At 33.1% G+C, this 21066-nt stretch overlaps 1 protein-coding gene across 3 annotated transcripts; it reads right to left on the bottom strand.

The window, feature by feature from the left end:
* Window positions 1-1093: 1093 nt before the first annotated feature.
* Window positions 1094-19238, bottom strand: LOC119613868 (cGMP-dependent protein kinase, isozyme 1). 3 transcript variants are annotated; one of them, XM_037969937.1, is made up of 9 exons: window positions 17468-19238; window positions 15132-15590; window positions 7765-7803; window positions 4826-5803; window positions 4389-4758; window positions 2322-2773; window positions 2087-2250; window positions 1835-2020; window positions 1121-1773 (listed from the first exon to the last, which is right to left on the bottom strand). In XM_037969937.1, the coding sequence occupies exons 1-9, from the start codon at window positions 19178-19180 to the stop codon at window positions 1611-1613; spliced, it is 4524 nt and encodes a 1507-aa protein (XP_037825865.1). In that variant the 5' UTR covers window positions 19181-19238; the 3' UTR covers window positions 1121-1610. The 3 variants fall into 3 exon arrangements, with proteins under 3 accessions (XP_037825866.1, XP_037825865.1, XP_037825867.1); XM_037969938.1 differs by lacking the exon at window positions 7765-7803 and having other exon boundaries at window positions 1094-1773; window positions 17468-19237; XM_037969939.1 differs by lacking the exons at window positions 15132-15590; window positions 17468-19238 and adding an exon at window positions 11961-12032.
* Window positions 19239-21066: the final 1828 nt, after the last annotated feature.

Here is a 21066-nt window from a genome sequence, read left to right as displayed (position 1 = left end):
GTTCTAGTTCAGTTCTAGTTCAGTTCTAGTTCAGTTCTAGTTCAGTTCTAGTTCAGTTCTAGTTCAGTTCTAGTTCAGTTCTAGTGCAGTTCTAGTTCAGTTCTAGTTCAGTTCTAGTTCAGTTCTAGTTCAGTTCTAGTTCAGTTCTAGTTCAGTTCTAGTTCAGTTCTAGTTCAGTTCTAGTTCAGTTCTAGTTCAGTTCTGTTCAGTTCTAGTTCAGTTCTAGTTCAGTTCTAGTTCAGTTCTAGTTCAGTTCTAGTCAGTTCTAGTTCAGTTCTAGTTCAGTCTAGTTCAGTTCTAGTTCAGTTCTAGTTCAGTTCTAGTTCAGTTCTAGTTCAGTTCTAGTTCAGTTCTAGTCAGTTCTAGTTCAGTTCTAGTTCAGTTCTAGTGCAGTTCTAGTTCAGTTCTAGTTCAGTTCTAGTTCAGTTCTAGTTCAGTTCTAGTTCAGTTCTAGTTCAGTTTTAGTTCAGTTCTAGTTCAGTTCTAGTTCAGTTCTAGTTCAGTTCTAGTTCAGTTCTAGTTCAGTTCTAGTTCATTCTAGTTGAGTTCTTGTCCTAGTTGATTTCTAGTTTAGTTCTAGTTCATTTCTTGTTCAGTTCTAGTTCAGTTCTAGTTCAGTTCTAGTTCAGTTCTAGTTCAGTTCTAGTTCTAGTTCAGTTCTAGTTCAGTTCTATTTCAGTTCTAGTTCAGTTCTAGTTCAGTTCTAGTTCAGTTCTAGTTCAGTTCTAGTTCAGTTCTAGTTCAGTTCTAGTTCAGTTCTAGTTCAGTTCTAGTTCAGTTCTAGTTCAGTTCTAGTTCAGTTCTAGTATAGTTCTAGTTCAGTTCTAGTTCAGTTCTAGTTCAGTTCTAGTTCAGTTCTAGTTCAGTTCTAGTTCAGTTCTAGTTCAGTTCTAGCTCAGTTCTAGTTCAGTTCTAGTTCAGTTCTAGTTCAGTTCTAGTTCAGTTCTAGTTCAGTTCTAGTTCAGTTCTAGTACAGTTCTAGTTCAGTTCTAGTTCAGTTCTAGTTCAGTTCTAGTTCAGTTCTAGTTCAGTTCTAGTTTAGTTGTGGTTCGGCCTCTAGATTAATTCTAATTTAGTTACTTCTACATTTTAAATTGAATACATTTTTTGTCTTTATTTAAGGCTTTTTATTTGTTATTCAAAAAATAATTCACTAATTTATTAAATAACACAAAAAATAACTACATTTATTACTAAAATTTTAAAAATTAAAGAACGCGTAACAATTTTTAAAAAGTTTTACTTATACAAAAAAGCTATAAAGAATGCATAATTATATTACGATAAATACACTATTAATTATATATTTAAACAGTTTTTTTATTTCATAGTTATAATTAACATTTAAAATGTATAAAAAGAAATAAAACTAAAAACCGAAAATTTGAGCAACATTTTAAGGCACTTTCTTTAAAAAACTTGTATGAGCAATAATTTAGCTAAAAATGTTTCTTTTAAACGCTTATAATATACTAACAACTAAAGCGAGAGAAAAAATGCTTAAGATTAGTGATTTTATATATTAAAGATTTGGTAAATTTGATAAAAATATAAATTTTGTTTGAGGGGGAGGATGCACCAGGCACTTATGTTTATAGAGTACGAACTATTTAAAAACCAGCATCCCAACCAGATAATTCATCTGGTGGTTCATTGGGATCACAAGGAAATCTATCAAAGTAACAAGTATCTGTAGGATGAGCAATAGGTCTAACGAAGGGTGGTATTAACAATTGACTTTGTAAACCATCCCAATCGAAACCGAGGAACCACCTGGAAAACAAAATAAACATTAATTGAATTTTAGAAAAAAGCTATAGAAAGCGGTGCTTACTTATGTTTTTTGATATCTTGTATGCCACCCTTTTGGTAGCCCAAACGTTCAGCAGGCACATCACGACACAATTTTTTAATCAGCTGTACAGCAGATCTTGACATATGCTTAGGAAAATCGATCATGTCAATACCTTTCAAAATAATATTGTAGGTCTTCATAGGATCATTGGCGGTAAAGGGAGGTCTATAATAAATGCAATATAATTATAATACAAATAATCTTTCTCGTTAATCTAGATTCTGTACTCACGTTCCATTAAGTAATTCATGTATGAGAATACCCAGGGCCCAATAATCAACAGCACGATCATGACCCTTATTTAGAATAATCTCTGGAGCCACATATTCGGGTGTGCCACAAAAAGTCCAGGTCTTGCTGCTATTGCCAATATATTTAGCAAAGCCAAAATCCACCTTTAAATAAATAATTCCAGTATAATTTTAGAGTTTTATCACAGAAGTTCGTTTCTTTTCTCCCAACTCACCAACTTAACATAACCTCTCTCATCTAACATTAAATTCTCTGGTTTCAAATCTCTGTATATAATACCTTGAGCGTGCAAATACTCAAAGGCCTGCAATACACAACCGATTATAAATTGGGCAGCATTATCATCAAATGAACCACGATCTCTTAACATAGTCCAAATCTCACCACCCATACAGGCTTCTAGCAACATATAGACATATTTTTCATCACGGAATGTACGATAAAGACGACATATAAAGGGTGAGTTACAGGTCAACATAATGGTTCTCTCACTGAAAACATGCTCTTCCTGTTTGGTGTCGACTATATGACGTTTCTTAAGGCACTTAAGAGCAAAAATATCCACTCTATTCTTTTGATAGGCTTTGACGAGTTCAACGCGTCCAAAACCGCCAATGCCCAAAGTGGCCACAACTTCAAGATCGGTTAATTTCATGTCGGGGAATTCTGGAAAGAGAAAGAAGGGAGAGTTTGAAACTAAAATTGAACTAGAATTGAACTAGAACTGAACTAGAACTGAACTAGAACTGAACTAGAACTGAACTAGAACTGAACTAGAACTGAACTAGAACTGAACTAGAACTGAACTAGAACTGAACTAGAACTGAACTAGAACTGAACTAGAACTGAACTAGAACTGAACTAGAACTCAACTAGAACTGAACTAGAACTGAACTAGAACTGTACTAGAACTGAACTAGAACTGAACTAGAACTGAACTAGAACTGAACTAGAACTGAACTAGAACTGTACTAGAACTGAACTAGAACTGAACTAGAACTGAACTAGAACTGAACTAGAACTGAACTAGAACTGAACTAGAACTGAACTAGAACTGAACTAGAACTGAACTAGAACTTAATAGAACTGAACTAGACTGAAGCTAGAACTGAACTAGAACTGACTAGAAACTGAACTAGGACTAACTAGACTGAACTAGAACTGAACTAGAAACTGAACTAGAACTGAAACTAGAACTGAACTAGAACTGAACTAGAACTGAACTAGAACTGAACTAGAACTGAACTAGAACTGAACTAGAACTGAACTAGAACTGAACTAGAACTAAACTAGAACTGAACTAGAACTGAACTAGAACTGAACTAGAACTGAACTAGAACTGAACTAGAACTGGAACTAGAACTGAACTAGAACTGAACTAGAACTGAACTAGAACTGAACTAGAACTGAACTAGAACTGAACTAGAACTGAAACTAGAACTGAACTAGAACTGAACTAGAACTGAACTAGAACTGAACTAGAACTGAACTAGAACTGAACTAGAACTACTAGAACTGAACTAGAACTGAACCTAGAACTACTAGAACTGAACTAGAACTGAACTAGAACCTGAACTAGAACTGAAAACTAGAACTGAACTAGAACTTGAACTAGAACTGGAAACTAGAACTGAACTACTGAACTAGAACTACTGAACTGAACTAGAACTGAACTAGAATGAAATATAACTGAACTGAACTGAACTAGAACTGACTAGAACTGAAATAGAACTGAACTAGAACGAACTAGAACTGACTAGAACTGAACTAGAACTGAACTAAGAACTGAATAGAAACTGAACTAGAACTGAAATAGGAAAGAACTAGAACTGAAACTAGAAACGAACTAGAACTGAACTATAACTGACTATAATGAACTATAACTGAACTAGAAGTGAACTAGAAACTGACTGAATGAACTAGAACTAGAACTGAACTCGAACTTAGAACATGAACTAGAACTGAACTAAGAACTAGAACTGAAACTAGAACTCTGAACTAGAAACTGAACTAGAACTGAAACTCGAACTGAATAGGAAGCTGAAACTAGAAGCTGAAACTAGAAACTGAACTAGAACTGAACTAGAACTGAAACTAGAACTAGAACTGAACTAGAACTGAACTAGAACTGAACTAGAACTGAACTAGAACTGAACTAGAACTGAACTAGAACTGAACTAGAACTGAACTACAACTAAACTAGAACTGAACTACAACTAAACTGGAACTGAACTACAACTGAACTTATATAGAACTGATAAATCGGTATTTCAATACCCACCTTGCTTAACATTAGCTCCGAAAATCTCCTTCGTTTTCTCCGAATACTTCATGGCCAAAACACGATTTTCGTCGCCATAATTTTTCTCCTTCAACTCACAAAGATCACCTATTAAATGAGTAAAAGACTCACGATCCAATGTTAGGCACTCAACACCGGGAGCCATGGCAATAATATTGGCAGTACGTTTGTCTTCATTAATCAAGGCTTGCTCGCCGAAATAATCACCCATTTGCAGGGTGCGAATTTCCTTCTCTTCCGTGGAAGGGGCTAGTTTCTGTGTGACCTTAACCGAACCCTGAGAAATTAAAAAGAAGGTATCGCCACTGGCGCCTTGTCGTATGATATAAGTACCAGCGGGATAAAATTCCTAAAAAGATTGTCGAATAAATTAATAAGAATAGAATTTTAAATTAAAAATTTTGTGCTAAACTCACCACTTCCAAAACATCTGCTATTTTAGCCAAAACCTCTTCACTGAGATTCTTTAGCAAAGGTACCGACTTCAAGAAATTTACACTATTCTCTATGCGCTGCATGCCCGTTCTCATCATAATCTGCTGGAAGATACGTCTATCTAATACCCATACTCTGGCATCCGACAGCACTCTTATGGAAGCAGTTCTGGTGCAATTGTATAATATGGCCAATTCACCAAAGGCCTTCCCTGGTCCCATGATACCCAATATTTTTCCATTTTTCTCTACCTCAAATTCTCCCTCGGCAGAAACATACAAATGTGCTCCCACCTCTCCTTCTCTTATAACAAATTTACCCTTTTCTATGCTTAGAGAATACATAGAGTCTACCAATTCCCTGACTTGCGAAGCATCTATGTTCTTTAAGAAATCATTATCCATAATGGCCTCTTTAATCAATTGTTTGCTGCTATAATCCTTGTCATATTTAGGTATGGGTATATTTATCGATTGTTGCATGGAAATTTCACAACTTTCACCGGATACACCTTGTTTCTTGAGCACTGGGTGGTGTTGGCTTGCATTTATAACTTTAGGCTTAACCGAACCATTCGATTCGTTAGCATCGGTTTTAGGAGCATTTTGAGCATCATCCTTTTCACCCGGTGCCCAGGATTCAGAAGTATTACCAGTGGAAGCGGAACGTGAATGACACGATTGATATGGATCCGATATACTGGAGTCTATGGAACTGCCATTGCTGTCGGGTGTTATACGTGCTTCACTGCTGCGTTGTTCCGGTATGGTTTCGAAACGATTCTCTAGTAATTTTTTACATTTTTCACAGAATTTATCTTGAGAACTGGAGATATCACTGCACTGCAACGGCATTAGGAAACGATTGGGCGAACTGTTGCTGCAGATAGTGGGCGAGGGTGGTTGCAGCAATTCATCGTGGGCGAGGGGTATGTGATTGGTCGTTTGTTGTAGAACACTCTGTGTGAATTGTATATATATATAAAAAAAATTATGAAAATTTAGATCGATTAAAATGAAAATGTTGATACATTTTTACATTCTACTTATTTACAGATTTTAGTTGCGGCAAATAAAAAGCTCAAAATTTTAAGATAAACATATCGTAAAAATACTATCTATTATAAACAAAGATTAAAGCTTAAGTAGAACTTTATCAAAAGTCGTTTTTAAAGCTACAACTATAACAAATTAAGAGCCGAGGTTTGCACGAAACCCCGTACAAAGTTGTGGCCGAAGTTTGAACTGACTTCTATAAAAAGATACGATCGATCTTGAGTATATGAAAAGTTGCGATAACAACTAAAACAAGACTATATAATAAGCTCTAAGTTTAATTGTGATCGGGCTCTATAAAATAACGACAGATGACAAACCTAGACTAAAATACAAGGCTCGAAATTCTAATTTTGACTCTACCATTCTCAAAAGGCTTCGTCTTTTAAACAAATGAAGAAGGTTGATTACAAGGTATAGGCGGATGTTGCTAAATCGATTTCGAAAATTGCAACTGAGCCAGAACTGGACTAAAATTAATCCAGAATTTTAACTGAACCAGAACTGAATTAGAATTGAACTACAATTGTATTAAAACTAAACTAGAACTGAACTAGAACTGAACTAGAACTGAACTAGAACTGAACTAGAACTGAACTAGAACTGAACTAAAACTGAACTAGAACTGAACTAGAACTGAACTAGAACTGAACTAGAACTGAACTAGAACTGAACTAGAACTGAACTAGAACTGAACTAGAACTGAACTAAACTGAACTAGAACTGAACTAGAACTGAACTAGAACTGAACTAGAACTGAACTAGAACTGAACTAGAACTGAACTAGAACTGAACTAGAACTGAACTAGAAACTGAACTAGAACTGAACTAGAACTGAACTAGAACTGAACTAGAACTGAACTAGAACTGAACTAGAACTGAACTAGAACTGAACTAGAACTGAACTAGAACTGAACTAGAACTGAACTAGAACTGAACTAGAACTGAACTAGAACTGAACTAGAACTGAACTAGAACTGAACTAGAACTGAACTAGAACTGAACTAGAACTGAACTAGAACTGAACTAGAACTGAACTAGAACTGAACTAGAACTGACTAGAACTGAACTAGAACTGAACTAGAACTGAACTAGAACTGAACTAGAACTGAACTAGAACTGAACTAGAACCTGAACTAGAACTGAACTAGAACTGAAACTAGAACTGAACTAGAACTGAACTAGAACTGAACTAGAACTGAACTAGAACTGACTAGAACTGAACTAGAACTGAACTAGAACTTGAACTAGAACTGAACTAGAACTGAACTAGAACTGAACTAGAACTGAACTAGAACTGAACTAGAACTGAACTAGAACTGAACTAGAACTGAACTAGAACTGAACTAGAACTGAACTAGAACTGAACTAGAACTGAACTAGAACTGAACTAGAACTGAACTAGAACTGAACTAGAACTGACTAGAACTGAACTAGAACTGAACTAGAACTGAACTAGAACTGAACTAGAACTGAACTAGAACTGAACTAGAACTGAACTAGAACTGAACTAGAACTGAACTAGAACTGAACTAGAATTGAACTAGAATTGAACTATAACTGAATTAGAACTGAACTAGAACTAAACTAGTAGTGAACCAGAAATGAATGAGTATCTTGTCTAGAGTAGAGTACACTATGGAGGTTTACTCTCTCAACATTTCAACTCTTGGCTTGTTAATGGGTTAAAATTAAACACTTGTAGGTTCTTGTCTTTGCTATTAAATATCTTACTTAATCATGCGTTTCGTTTTAAATTTAATTACATTTTTTGTGGTTTGTTTATTTTTAACTTGATAATTATTGTTAATAATTATATTTAATTGAGTTTGATGTCATTTTAATTTAATTATAAGATTGATTACCTCAAGATCTCCACTAAAATCGTTAAAATCGAAATGCTCCTTTAAATAATTAAAAAGCCATAAAATTAATTATTTGAAAAAGAGAAATGGAGAGAGAGAGGGAGGAATAAAGAGACATTTGAAAACATTTGAAAAAATATGTCATATACTTTTTTTTTATAAAAGAAGACAAAAACAATTAGCGTATTATTAGTAAAATTTAGAAATGATAATAATATAATAAAACAACAATAATAATGAGAACTAAAATATATTATAGAAATTAAGGTATTGAGCGAAAAAAAGCACTTAAATTAAAACTCACGTGCAAAAATGTCGTAAAAAGAAAAACAAAGTGCGAAATAATGCAAAAACAACAACTGTAAAAACAAACCTCCCCTCAAAAGAAAACACACACAAACAAACAAACATGTGTTAATATTCATGCTTAAGAATCGAATAAGTATAAATGTTGTTCTATGCGAAGTGATTACCCCCCAATAAAAACAACAACAACAGAGTAACATGTATACAATGACACTCACTCAAAACAATACCAGAGCATTAAGCAAATGCAAATTAAATAATTGTCGTCAACAACAGCAACAAGAACATCAAAAGAAAACATCATCAACAACAAAAACAATTCCAAATTTAAACAAAAATACATCATCATCTTCGTATCAACTCTTCAATTGTACTTTTTGTTGTTGTTGTTGCTGTTTTTTAATTCTAAATTGGCGAGAGTGCAAAAAAACATGTTAAACATGCAAAAACAAACAACAAAAAGATTCTTACGATTTGTATTTCGTTTTTTTTTTTTGTTTGTTCTTTTCTTTTCTTTATTCAACAACAACTATTATTTATTTATATGAACAACAACGTTGTAGTGTCATCAAAAGTCAAGTAAACAAATGCGAAAGCAAAAAATTAAACAAAAAAGTGAAAATAATGTATAAAATTAATTTAAATATATTTTTAATAAAAATAAACAATGTTGTTGTGCTGTCTAATGCGTGTTTTTTATTTAGTTTGTCTGTGCATAAATTTTCATTTCATTACAAATATCAGTTTTTTTTGACCTGATATTGTATAAGAAAAAGCCCTGTTTTTGGCATTGAACAGCCAACGATTTTGTGATAAAATATAATTCAGGTAAAAAGTTTTTGTTGTTTTGTGTTTGTTTAAACAATTATCAATCATTTTTTTTTTCAAAATTGCTAATTTAATTTAAGAAGAGAGGCGACTGATCATATCTTTTCTAAAGTAGACTGTTCTTTTCTGTTATAGAATAGAGTGATCTACTTTAGAGTAAAATAAATTGATCTGATCAAGAACAAAGTAAACTGATCTAGTTTAGAATAAAGTAAGACTCATCTACTCTAGTATAGAAAAGATTTACTCCAGTAGAGAATAGATTGATCTACTCTAGTAGAGAGTAGATTGATCTACTATAGTAGACAGTAGATTGATCTACTCTAGTAGAGAGTAGATTGATCTACTCTAGTAGAGAGTAGATTGATCTACTCTAGTAGAGAGTAGAATGATCTACTCTAGTAGAGGATAGATTGATCTACTCTAGTAGAGAGTAGATTGATCTACTCTAGTAGAGAGTAGATTGATCTACTCTAGTAGAGAGTATAGTTGACTGGTCTACTCTAGTATAAAGTAGACTAATCTACTCTAGTAGAGAGTACTTTAGTATAGGGTAAACAGATCTACTCTAGTCTGGAGTAGACAGATCTAATCTAGACTAGACTGTTCTATTCTAGTATTAAGTAGACTGATCTACTCTAGTATAGAGTAGACAGATCTACTCTAGTACATAGTAGACTGATCTACTCTAGTATAGAGTAGACTGATTTGCTCTGGTATATAATAGACTGATCTACTCAAGTATGAAGTAGACCGATCTACTCTAGTACAGAGTGGACTGATGTACTCTAGTATGGAGTAGACCGATCTACTCTACTATGGAGTAGATAGATCTACTCTAGTAGAGAATATATTGACCTACTCTAGTATAGAGTACATTGATTTACTCTAGTAGGGAATAGTAGATATTCTCTAGTATGGAGTAGATGGGTCTAGTGTAGAATAGAGTAGATTGATCTTCTCTAGTAGAGAGTAGAATGACCTACTTATTATATAGTTGACTGGTCTACTCTAGTATAAAGTAGAATGATCTACTCTAGTAGAGAGTACTTTAGTATAGAGTAGACTGATCTTACCTAATATAGAGTAGACAGATCTACTCTAGTATAGAGTAGACAGATCTACTATAGTATAGAGTAGATTGATTTACTCTAGTATAGAGTAGATAGATCTACTTTAGTAGAGAGTATATTGATCTACTCTAGTAGAGAATAGTAGAGAGTAGATTGATCTACTCTAGAATAGGGTAGACTGATATTCTCTAGTATAGAGTAGATGGGTCTAGTGTAGAATAGAGTAGATTGATCTTCTCTAGTAGAGAGTAGAATGACCTACTTATTATATAGTTGACTGGTCTACTCTAGTATAAAGTAGAATGATCTACACTAGTAGAGAGTACTTTAGTATAGAGTAGACTGATCTAACCTAATACAGAGTAGACAGATCTTCTCTAGTATAGAGTAGACAGATCTACTATAGTATAGAGTAGATTGATTTACTCTAGTATAGAGTAGATAGATCTACTTTAGTAGAGAGTATATTGATTTACTCTAGTAGAGAATAGTAGAGAGTAAATTGATCTACTCTAGTATAGAATAGGCTGATATTCTCTAGTATAGAGTAGATGGGTCTAGTGTAGAATAGGGTAGATTGATCTTCTCTAGTACAGAGTAGAATGACCTACTTATTATATAGTATAGACTGGTCTACTCTATTATAAAGTAGAATGATCTACTCTAATAGAGAGTACTTTAGTATAGAGTAGACTGATCTAACCTAATATAGAGTAGACAGATCTACACTAGTATAGAGTAGACAGATCTACCTTAGTATAGACTAGACTGATCTACTCTAGTATGGAGTAGATTGATCTTCTCTAGTATAGAATAGTTTGATCTACGCCAGTATAGAGTAAATTGATCTACTCTAGTATAGAGTAGATTGATCTAATCTAGAAAAGTGAGTCATGCCTGAAAAGAGTGATCTACACAGAACTAACTAACTTATAATAGAGGATACGGGTCTACTCTAGTATAGAATAGACTAATCTATTCTAATATAGAGTAGACTGTTCTACTCTAATATAGATTAGATCGATCTACTCTAGTATCTACACTAGTACAGCTGATACTGATTTACTCTAATATATAGTAGACTGATATGCTCTAGAGCAATAGATCTACACTGGTGTATCGTCGACTGATCTATTATAGAATACAGATCAATTAAGAAAAGAGTAGACTAGATAAGAGTAAAAGGTTCAAAAGTCTATAGCTGAGGGGCTCATAAGTATGTTTTTCATTATTGAGTAGATTCAGGTTATATTCTTCTGAAAATTGAGTGGAAGGTTCTACTCTTCATTAGGTCAGAAAAAGAAGGTTTCAATCTATTGTAGAGATCGAGATTTTACTTTATTGCAGAGTAGAATCGAAGATTCTTGTCTATAAAAGAGTGAGTTACATGGTTATGCTTTACACCTTAGTAGCTACATTGATAGTTTTAGACGGTTCTACAATATCTTGAAGTAGAGTAGGGAGTTCTACTCTAAACCAGAATATAGTGCAAGGCTTTACTCTTCATTAGGACGATTCCGCTCTACATCACAGTACTTTTACTGAGTAGATTAGCAGGTTCTAATTTATTGCAGATCATATTAGAAGATTATCTTCTATTGCAGAGGAGAGTCATAGGTTTTACTCTACATATTGCTGAAAAGTGTCAAAGATCCTTTGCTATCTCAGAGAGTGTTAAAAGATTCTGCTCTGCACCAGAGTAGATTAAAAAGTTCCACTCTATCGGTGAGTAGATTGTCATTTTCTCCTCTATCACTTAAAAGAAAGTTTTACTATAACGCTTAGTAGGGAAGTAGGTACTATTGCACACTAGAAGGTTCTATTTCATTCCAGAATTTAAGGTTTGACTCTATCGTTGAGTAGAGTAAAAGTTTCTTCCCCATCTCGGAGATGACTAGAAGGTTTTACTCTATTGTAGAGTAAACTAGAATATTGTACTCTATTCTAATGAAATCTTCTTTAAAATCAAATATATATTTTGATACCCACCGATTGCGAATAATTCCATATGCCATCCGTTTGCGTAAGTCGGATTACTTTTAACATTTAAATGAAATTTAGACTCTAGATCTTCAACTGATTGCAATAACACTTTTTAATTATTATTTACACTTTAAATTTTGTTGTATTCTTAAATTATGTAACTTTTTCTAATAGTATTTAACAAATTATGGATTATTTTTATTAAAACATTTTTGGGCAAATTATTGCTAACACGTTGTAACACTTCTATGAAAACTTTATGAATGATTTGATTATTTTAACCACGCACAGCAAATACCTGGTATTACTATATACTATTACTTATACAATTGATTACTTCTTATACTGCTGGGGATTTTAGTACATTTTATGGCCTGAGTATAATAAATTCAAGAAACTTTTGGACATGCGCTTAAAAGCTTTGAATTTCCTATTAGTCGTTTAAGCAAAAATGGAATAACATTTTATTTAATGGGGTTTGACGGAATTGTCGGAACTAAGAGTGATGGTCCTTCTAACCTATAACCAATGAATCGCAGTTGAAGATTATTGAAACGATTAGCATTTGATGGAAATTCTGATAGAACTTATACAACGATTTTGAATGATTTCGAACTTTTATAACAGGAAATCTATTACAACTGCAGAAAGTTATGGAGGGTCCGTTTTTTAAATCAAAACAAAGCAATTGTGATGGTTAAATTAGAAGCTTTTACAGCTCTTTTCTGTATTAGCCTGATTTTGCCTAGCTCTCTCAAGTCAAAATTAATCAAAACGATCAGCATTTGATATCGCTTTTGAAGTACAAAGACAGCTTTTGTGTTGGTTTAACTAGAAGCTTTTAAAGTTCTTCTCTGTATTGGCTTGGGGGTTGGCCTAGCTCTCTCAAGTCAAAGATTATCAAAACGATCAGCATTTGATATCGCTTTTTGAAATATATCGACATACATGATCAAATAAAGCTTTTGAGATGGTTTCATTAGAAGCTTTTAAAGCTCTTCTCTGTATTAGCTTGGGTCTTGGTTTAGCTAAATCAAGTATAAGATTATCTAAACGATCAGAATTTAATATCGCTTTTGAAAATATGACTCGATATGACATACATGATCAAACAAAGCTTTTGTGATGATTTCATTAGAAGCTTTAAAAGTTCATCTCTGCATTAGTTTGGGTTTCCATAGCTCTCACAAGTCAGATATTATCAAAACGATCAGCATTTGATATAAATACATGATCAAACAAAGCTTTTGTGTGTTTTTAATTTGAAGCTTTTAAAATTCTTCTCTGTACTAGCTTGGGTCTTGGCCCAGCTTTCTCAAGTCAAAGTTTATCAAAACGATCATTATTTAATATCGCTTTTTGAAATATGACTCGATATGACATTCATGATCAAACAAGGCTTTTGTGATGGTTTAATTAGAAGCTTTTAAAGGTCTCGGTATTAGCTTGGGTTTCCATAGCTCTCACAAGTCAAAGTTTATCAAAACGATCAGCATTTGAAGTCGCTTTTGAAATATAAACAAAGCTTTTGTGATCGTTTAATTAGAAGCTTTTAAAGCTCTTCTCTGTGTTTGCTAGGGTATTGGCCTAGCTCTCTCAAGTCAAAGATTATCAAAACGATCAGCATTTGATATCGCTTTTTGAAATATAACTCGATATGACATTCATGATCAAACAAAGCTTTTGTGATGGTTTAATTTGAAGCTTTTAAAGTTCTTCCCTTTATCAGTTTGGGTCTTGGCCAGCTCCCTCAAGTAAAAGATTATCAAAACGATCAGCATTTGATATCGCTTTTGGAAATATGACTCGATATGACATACAATATCAAACAAAGCTTTTGTGATGGTTTCATTAGAAGCTTTTAAAGCTCTACTCTGCTTTAGCTTGGGTCTTGGCCAGCTCTCTCAAGTCAAAGATTATCAAAACGATCGGCATTTGATGTCGCTTTTGAAATATAAACAAAGCTTTTGTGATGGTTTAACTAGAAGCTTTTAAAGTTCTTCTTTGTATTAGATTGGGTTTGCTTTGCTCCCTCAAGTCATAGATTATCAAAACAATCAGCATTTGATATCGCTTTTTGAAATATGACTAGATATGACATACATGATATAACAAAGCTTTTGTGATAATTTAATTAGAACCCCTTCTCTGTATTAGCTTGGATCTTGGCCTAGTTTAATCAAGTCAAAGACTATCAAAACGATCAGCATTTGATATTGCTTTTGGAAATATGACTTAATATGACTTACATGATCAAACAAAGCTTTTGTGAAGGTTTAATTAAAAGCTTTTAAAGTTCTTCTCTGTATTAACTAGGATCTTGGCTTAGTTAGGCATTTGATATCGCTTTTTGAAATATGACTAGATATGACATACATGATGAAACAAAGCTTTTGTGAAGGTTTAATTAAAAGCTTTTAAAGCTCTTCTGTTTATCAACAGAGGGATTTGCTCAGCTTTCTTACAATCTTAAGAATCTATACGGTGACCAATTCAGCTTTTATTTGATTCTGAACAATGACCCAAATTATGTCTAGAACCATGAGTAATCGAATACATATTTGCAAAGTTATTTAAATAATTATGGTTCTTTAAATTATTTAAAACTTTTATGACAAATTTCTGCCGCCTAAAGGGTGTGTATTTGTTATTCCATACTTTTCTATTCTAAATTATTTTATAAATAAATTTCAAAAAGTACTAAATGTAAAAATAGTATTTTATATTTACAAATACGCAATTAGCAGATAAAATAGTATATTTTTAAAATGATCATAAACTAAATAATCAACAATAACTTCTACTAATGTTTTCTATATTTTTATAACTTGATAAAAAAAATGTTACATTTTTTATTATTTTTCAAATGTTGAAAAAATAAATTTGCCATATTTTTATCAAAAACAAATTAGTACTTAAATAGTATAATTTAAACAAAAAAATCACAACTCAAATAAATAAACAAAATAGACAGATATCTAGTCTACTGGGGTGAAAAATATAAAAACAAATTCCATAGAAAATTTAACAAAATGTGCTAAATTTAAATTAAATATTTAGAAAACATTTTCGAACAGGCATGAAATTTCTAGCAAACAACAAAAAAACTGATCTATAAGAAACAACCTCCAATCACAAATATCAAAACTTTTCGTTTTTCTCTCTCCAAAAACTTACCTTTAACTTGTGTATTTCTCTTCTAAGCTTAACAATCTCAGCATCACGAGATTTGATCACATCTTTAAGAGAAACAATTTCACCCTGCAGTGATTTAATTTGGGCATCTTTATCATCGACCACCATACAACTTTGTGTGGTAACATTAGGACTAAAACCACATTTAGTGGCCATGGTGTGTGGTGATTGTGGTGAGGGTGGTGAATATATTAAAGCTGGCTGTGCAGTTCCTGCTGCTCCAGGAGATGTGGGTGATGTTGTTGTCATAGTTTGTAGTTTAAGCGCTAAGGAATTATTTTGGGCATTTAAAGGGGTAAAACCACTTTTTGTCGGAGACGTTAGTGCTGAAGAGCCGGGGCTAGTGGAGGAATTTTTACGCATTGAAGAGACATTAGTTGCTTGATTGCTATTGCCAGTGTTTAAAGTCTGGGAACGTAGAATCATGGAGGTTTTGCGGATCTGAAAAGGAAAAACATATTTTAGATTTCTGTCAGAACTTTAAAAAAGTTGATATCTTTACATAAATTTATAAAAAATTCAGATTTTTAATAAATTTGTTATTGTCTATAGTCCATTAAATAGTATAAACTATAGTCCAAACTATAGTCCAAACTATAGTCCACACTATAGTCCAAACTATAGTCCAAACTATAGTCCAAACTATAGTCCAAACTATAGTCCAAACTATAGCCAAACTATAGTCCAAACTATAGTCCAAACTATAGTCCAAACTATAGTTCAAACTATAGTCCAAACTATAGTCTATAGTCTAGTCTATAGTCTAGTCTATAGTCTAGTCTATAGTCTAGTCTATAGTCTAGTCTATAGTCTAGTCTATAGTCTAGTCTATAGTCTAGTCTATAGTCTAGTCTATAGTCTAGTCTATAGTCTAGTCTATAGTCTAGTCTATAGTCTAGTCTATAGTCTAGTCTATAGTCTAGTCTATAGTCTAGTCTATAGTCTAGTCTATAGTCTAGTCTATAGTCTAGTCTATAGTCAAGTCTATAGTCTAGTCTATAGTCTAGTCTATAGTCTAGTCTATAGTCAAGTCTATAGTCTAGTCTATAGTCTAGTCTATAGTCTAGTCTATAGTCTAGTCTATAGTCTAGTCTATAGTCTAGTCTATAGTCTAGTCTATAGTCTAGTCTATAGTCTAGTCTATAGTCTAGTCTATAGTCTAGTCTATAGTCTAGTCTATAGTCTAGTCTATAGTCTAGTCTATAGTCTAGTCTATAGTCTAGTCTATAGTCTAGTCTATAGTCTAGTCTATAGTCTAGTCTATAGTCTAGTCTATAGTCTAGTCTATAGTCTAGTCTATAGTCTAGTCTATAGTCTAGTCTATAGTCTAGTCTATAGTCTAGTCTATAGTCTAGTCTATAGTCTAGTCTATAGTCTATAGTCTAGTCTATAGTCTAGTCTATAGTCTAGTCTATAGTCTAGTCTATAGTCTAGTCTATAGTCTAGTCTATAGTCTAGTCTATAGTCTAGTCTATAGTCTAGTCTATAGTCTAGTCTATAGTCTAGTCTATAGTCTAGTCTATAGTCTAGTCTATAGTCTAGTCTATAGTCTAGTCTATAGTCTAGTCTATAGTCTAGTCTATAGTCTAGTCTATAGTCTAGTCTATAGTCTAGTCTATAGTCTAGTCTATAGTCTAGTCTATAGTCTAGTCTATAGTCTAGTCTATAGTCTAGTCTATAGTCTAGTCTATTAGTCTATAGTCCTAGTCTATAGTCCTAAGTCTATAAGTCTAGTCTATAGTCTAGTCTATAGTCTATCTACGTCTGTATAGTCTAGTCTATAGTCTAGTAGTCTAGTCTAGATCTAGTCTATAGTCTAGTCTATAGTCCTAGTCTATAAGGCGAGTCTATAGTCAGAGTCTATTAGTCTAGTCCTATAGTCTAGTCTATAGTCTAGTCGATGTCTGTCTATTATTTCCCAAAAATTTATCTTTTTTAGTAAATTTTCCCAAAAATTTGCTTTTTTAGTAATTTTTTTCAAAAATTATGCTTTTATTTAGATAGTTTTTTCAAAAATTAAGCTTTTTTTAGTAATTTGTTGGTTCAAAAATTTGCTTTTTTAGAAATTTTTTCAAATTTGCTTTTTAGAAATTTTTTCAAAAATTTGCTTTTTTATTAATTTTTTTCACAAAATTTGCTTTTTTATTAATTTTTTTCAAAAATTTGCTTCGTTTAGTAATTTTTTTCAAAAATTCGCTTTTTTAGTAATTTTTGTTGAAATTTGCTATTTTTAGTAAATTTTTTTAAAATTTGCTATTTTTAGTAAATTTTTTTAAAATTTGCTATTTTTAGTAAATTTTGTTAACATTTTTACTCACCTGCTCTATAACATTGGAATCATGCAAAGCCTTCGAAGTCTTTCTTATTAAATTACTTTGATTTTGTTGTATGGGTCCCAAAATACCACTTTCAGCAAAATATTTCTGTGCCGCATCAAAGTTGGCGTCCTCACTTAGACTGGTGGGGGAACTTTGTCCCGGTAACAATTTCGTTGACAATAAAGGACTAGTTGGGTTAGGTTTACCCAGTAAAAATTGTGTTTCACCGTGCGTCCTCAAATCCAGAGATTTTTCCGAATCTGTGGTAGAACCACCCGAATCTATTTCATGAGATCTTTGCAATAGTCGGCGACGTTGTGCAGTGGAACGTGTCGCTAAAGGAGTACGACGTATTTCACACTGTGGTGAATGTTTGGGAGAGATTTTCACTAAAATATCGGGATGTACGGCAACATCTAGCACCTGATACTGACCGATATTGGGTGAAGAGGAACGTTTGGGTTGTTTAATTTCCACTTTGCCACCACGTGTAGTTATAACTGTGTCTTGAGTTTGTAGGAGAGGAGTTTGTAGCAGAGACAACGATTCCCGAGAAGGATGTTTATTTTCATCGGTGAAAATGAAATCGGTATCGGGATGAGAATACGATTGAAATAGTTTTTTCGCCGAAGATTTTTGTAAAACTTCCGAACGTCGGGGTGAAGGTATGGGTGTTGGTTTAGCTAAGGATTTTGCGTTATAAGCTTCTAGCTGAGACGGTGAAGAGATTCGCGGTATCTGTTGAGCTTTTGAACGTGTTAATGTTACAAGTTCCGTTTCTTGACTAACGTTTGATTTAGCTAATTGTTCAGTATTAGCGGTGACTGCTAAAAGTTTAGTTGTTGTTGTTTCAATTGTTGTTGTTGTTGTTATTGGCGGTGTCTCTGTGGTGGGAGAGATCAATTGAGTATCAAAGCTGGCCGTTAGACTCTCTTCTCTGGATAGATAAGCCGAGGTGGCCGATGATGTTTGTGTAGAGAGTGAATGAAAACCCGAACTAGCGGTTAGTTTTGCTGCACTATCCGAGACCGAAGAGGCCAGCGAGAGTTCTGTATTGGAAGAGGGTGACATAGAGAGATGCAAATTCTGCTGTTGTTGTTGTTGCTGCTGTTGCTGGTAATATAACGACTGATTATGTATGGTGGCTTGGGTAATTGTTGTTGCTGCAGCTAGTGCTGTTGTGGTATTATCAATTGAGGCGGCACGTGAGCCGGCTAAATGAGTTGTTTCCATTTCGGTGGAAGTGGTATTAGTGCCACAATTACATTTTGCAAATAGACTACCACAAGTATGACTCTTGCGGAATTTCATACGAAAATTAATAGCCCTCGAGGCACCCAAAGAACTTATGGCTGTCCGCGATGTTGTTGTTGAAGTTTTTGTAAAAGATATGGGTGATACACTGCCATATTGTTGCTCTTTTAAGTCCTCATCATCTTGAGACTTGGAGATGCCCAATTTGGGCTGTTGTCTAGAGGTAGCTTGCAGTAGCTTTGAATCTTTCGCTGCCTCATTATTCATTTTCATCATTTTGGGCACTTGCAGCTGATTGTTGCTTCTACTTAGGGGCATTTTATGTTTAATTTCCGGAGCATAGTCCTTGTTTTGCTTTTGACTTTCTATGACTTCCTTTAATTGACGAGATTCCTCCATTAGTCCGCTAACGGTTGATATGAGTGTTTCAGTGGCTGTTACAGCAGATTTCATAGCCATTGCTGAAGAAGAAACTTAAAAGCTAAAAAGCGTTAAGCAACATCTGAAATGGTAGAAGAAACGTAGAGATTTAGCAATTATTAAGATCGCAAACTTTCAGTCTTGATCGGAATTGATAACTTTCTAAAATATCCGAAATTTTTCTAATATTTTTGCATAAAGCTCAAAAGCTTTTAAAGGAAACAACATAGAACTTTGAGAATATCAGCAAACTATAGAAGTCAAAGTTCACATTCAAATATCAACATGTCAAAGTACAAAATCCTTTCGATTTCATCTAATTTCCAATCAAATCTTCAAAAATAATACTTAATTATGACAACAACTTTTTAAGAGCTTTCATCTCACGATCTACATAATTCTCTTAACGAAATATCTTTTCAAACTTAACAAATTTCATTCATCATCTAACTAATATCAAAAGATCTTAACTGAAAATACCTCAAAAAAAAAACTCTTCTTATGATCTACACAACCATTCAAATCTATTTATAGATCATCAGACTTGAAACTTATTTAAATTAACATAAATTCTAAGTATTAAATTGCCTGTTCACCCCCTCTTAAAGCAATTTAAAATTCGCATTTAGATTAGTTTAGTTTTTTTTTCATCTTCTACAAGTCTTATTACGTGGGATTCTTGACTTAAAAATTTAAGTTATTTTTCATCTCTCTAGACAGACAAACAGACGGACTCTCGACAAAAAAAGATCATATCAAATGTGTATCTCTATATCTAAACTACATTTAAACGTACATATGTATGTGTGTGTATAATTTTTGTTTATATTATTTTATTTTAATATTGTATGATTTAATTAACATATTTGTGTTATATACAAATAAATGCAAAATTTTGCTTTAAATTTGTCTAAAAATTTTATTTATTTATATATGTTTTTACTTCACGCTTTTTATACAATTGAATATCAATCGGATTTCAATCTATAATTCATTGGAACGTATAAATTTGGAGTTGATAACAGATCTTAAAGAAACTTACGAAAGTTCAAGGTGAAGAACGAAGGAAAGAAAGATAAATAAGAAAATTTTCTTAAAATTCACTATTTTTATTGATTTGCTGATTTAAGTAAAATTTCTCTAACTCAGTTCTAGTTAAGTTCTAGTTCTTTTCTAGTTCTGTTCTAGTTCTGTTGTAATTCTGTTCTAGTTCTGTTCTAGTTCTGTTCTAGTTCTGTTCTAGTTCTGTTCTAGTTCTGTTCTAGTTCTGTTCTAGTTCTGTTCTAGTTCTGTTCTAGTTCTGTTCTAGTTCTGTTCTAGTTCTGTTTCTAGTTCTGTTCTAGTTCTGTTCTAGTTCTGTTCTAGTTTCTGTTCTAGTTCTGTTCTAGTTCTGTTCTAGTTCTGTTCTAGTTCTGTTTAGTTCTGTTCTAGTTCTGTTCTAGTTCTGTTCTAGTTCTGTTCTAGTTCTATTCTAGTTCTGTTCTAGTTCTGTTCTAGTTCTGTTCTAGTTCTGTTCTAGTTCTGTTCTAGTTCTGTTCTAGTTCTGTTCTAGTTCTGTTCTAGTTCTGTTCTAGTTCTGTTCTAGTTATGTTCTAGTTCTGTTCTAGTTCTGTTCTAGTTCTGTTCTAGTTCTGTCTAGTTCTGTTCTAGTTCTGTTCTAGTTCTGTTCTAGTTCTGTTCTAGTTTTCTGTTCTAGTTGTTTCTAGTTCTCTTCTAGTTCTGTCTAGTTCTGTTTCTAGTTCTGTTCTAGTTCTGCTTCTAGTTCTGTTCTAGTTCTGTTCTAGTTCTGTTCTAGTTCTCTTCTAGTTCTGTCTAGTTCTGTTCTAGTTCTGTTCGTTCTGTTCTAGTTCTGTTCTAGTTCTGTTCTAGTTCTGTTATAGTTCTGTTCTAGTTCTGTTCTAGTTCTGTTCTAGTTCTGTTTCTAG

The sequence above is a fragment of the Lucilia sericata genome, unplaced genomic scaffold (assembly GCF_015586225.1).
Source record: "Lucilia sericata isolate MDLA Ls3-8-SP2 unplaced genomic scaffold, ASM1558622v1 Contig002394F_arrow, whole genome shotgun sequence".
Taxonomy (NCBI): domain Eukaryota; kingdom Metazoa; phylum Arthropoda; class Insecta; order Diptera; family Calliphoridae; genus Lucilia; species Lucilia sericata.
The sequence above is the reverse complement of the archived record's forward strand: the minus strand, read 5'-3'. Positions and strand labels throughout refer to the sequence as shown.

Excerpts from the sequence above, each read along its gene's own strand:
- LOC119613868 (XM_037969937.1), bottom strand. The coding sequence starts at position 19,180 with ATGGCTATGAAATCTGCTGTAACAGCCACTGAAACACTCATATCAACC. Across the intron at positions 15,591-17,467 it reads ATTCCAATGTTATAGAGCAG|ATCCGCAAAACCTCCATGAT; the intron begins GTGAGTAAAAAT and ends TTTCCTTTTCAG. Across the intron at positions 7,804-15,131 it reads GAGAAATACACAAGTTAAAG|GAGCATTTCGATTTTAACGA; the intron begins GTAAGTTTTTGG and ends AATTATTTAAAG.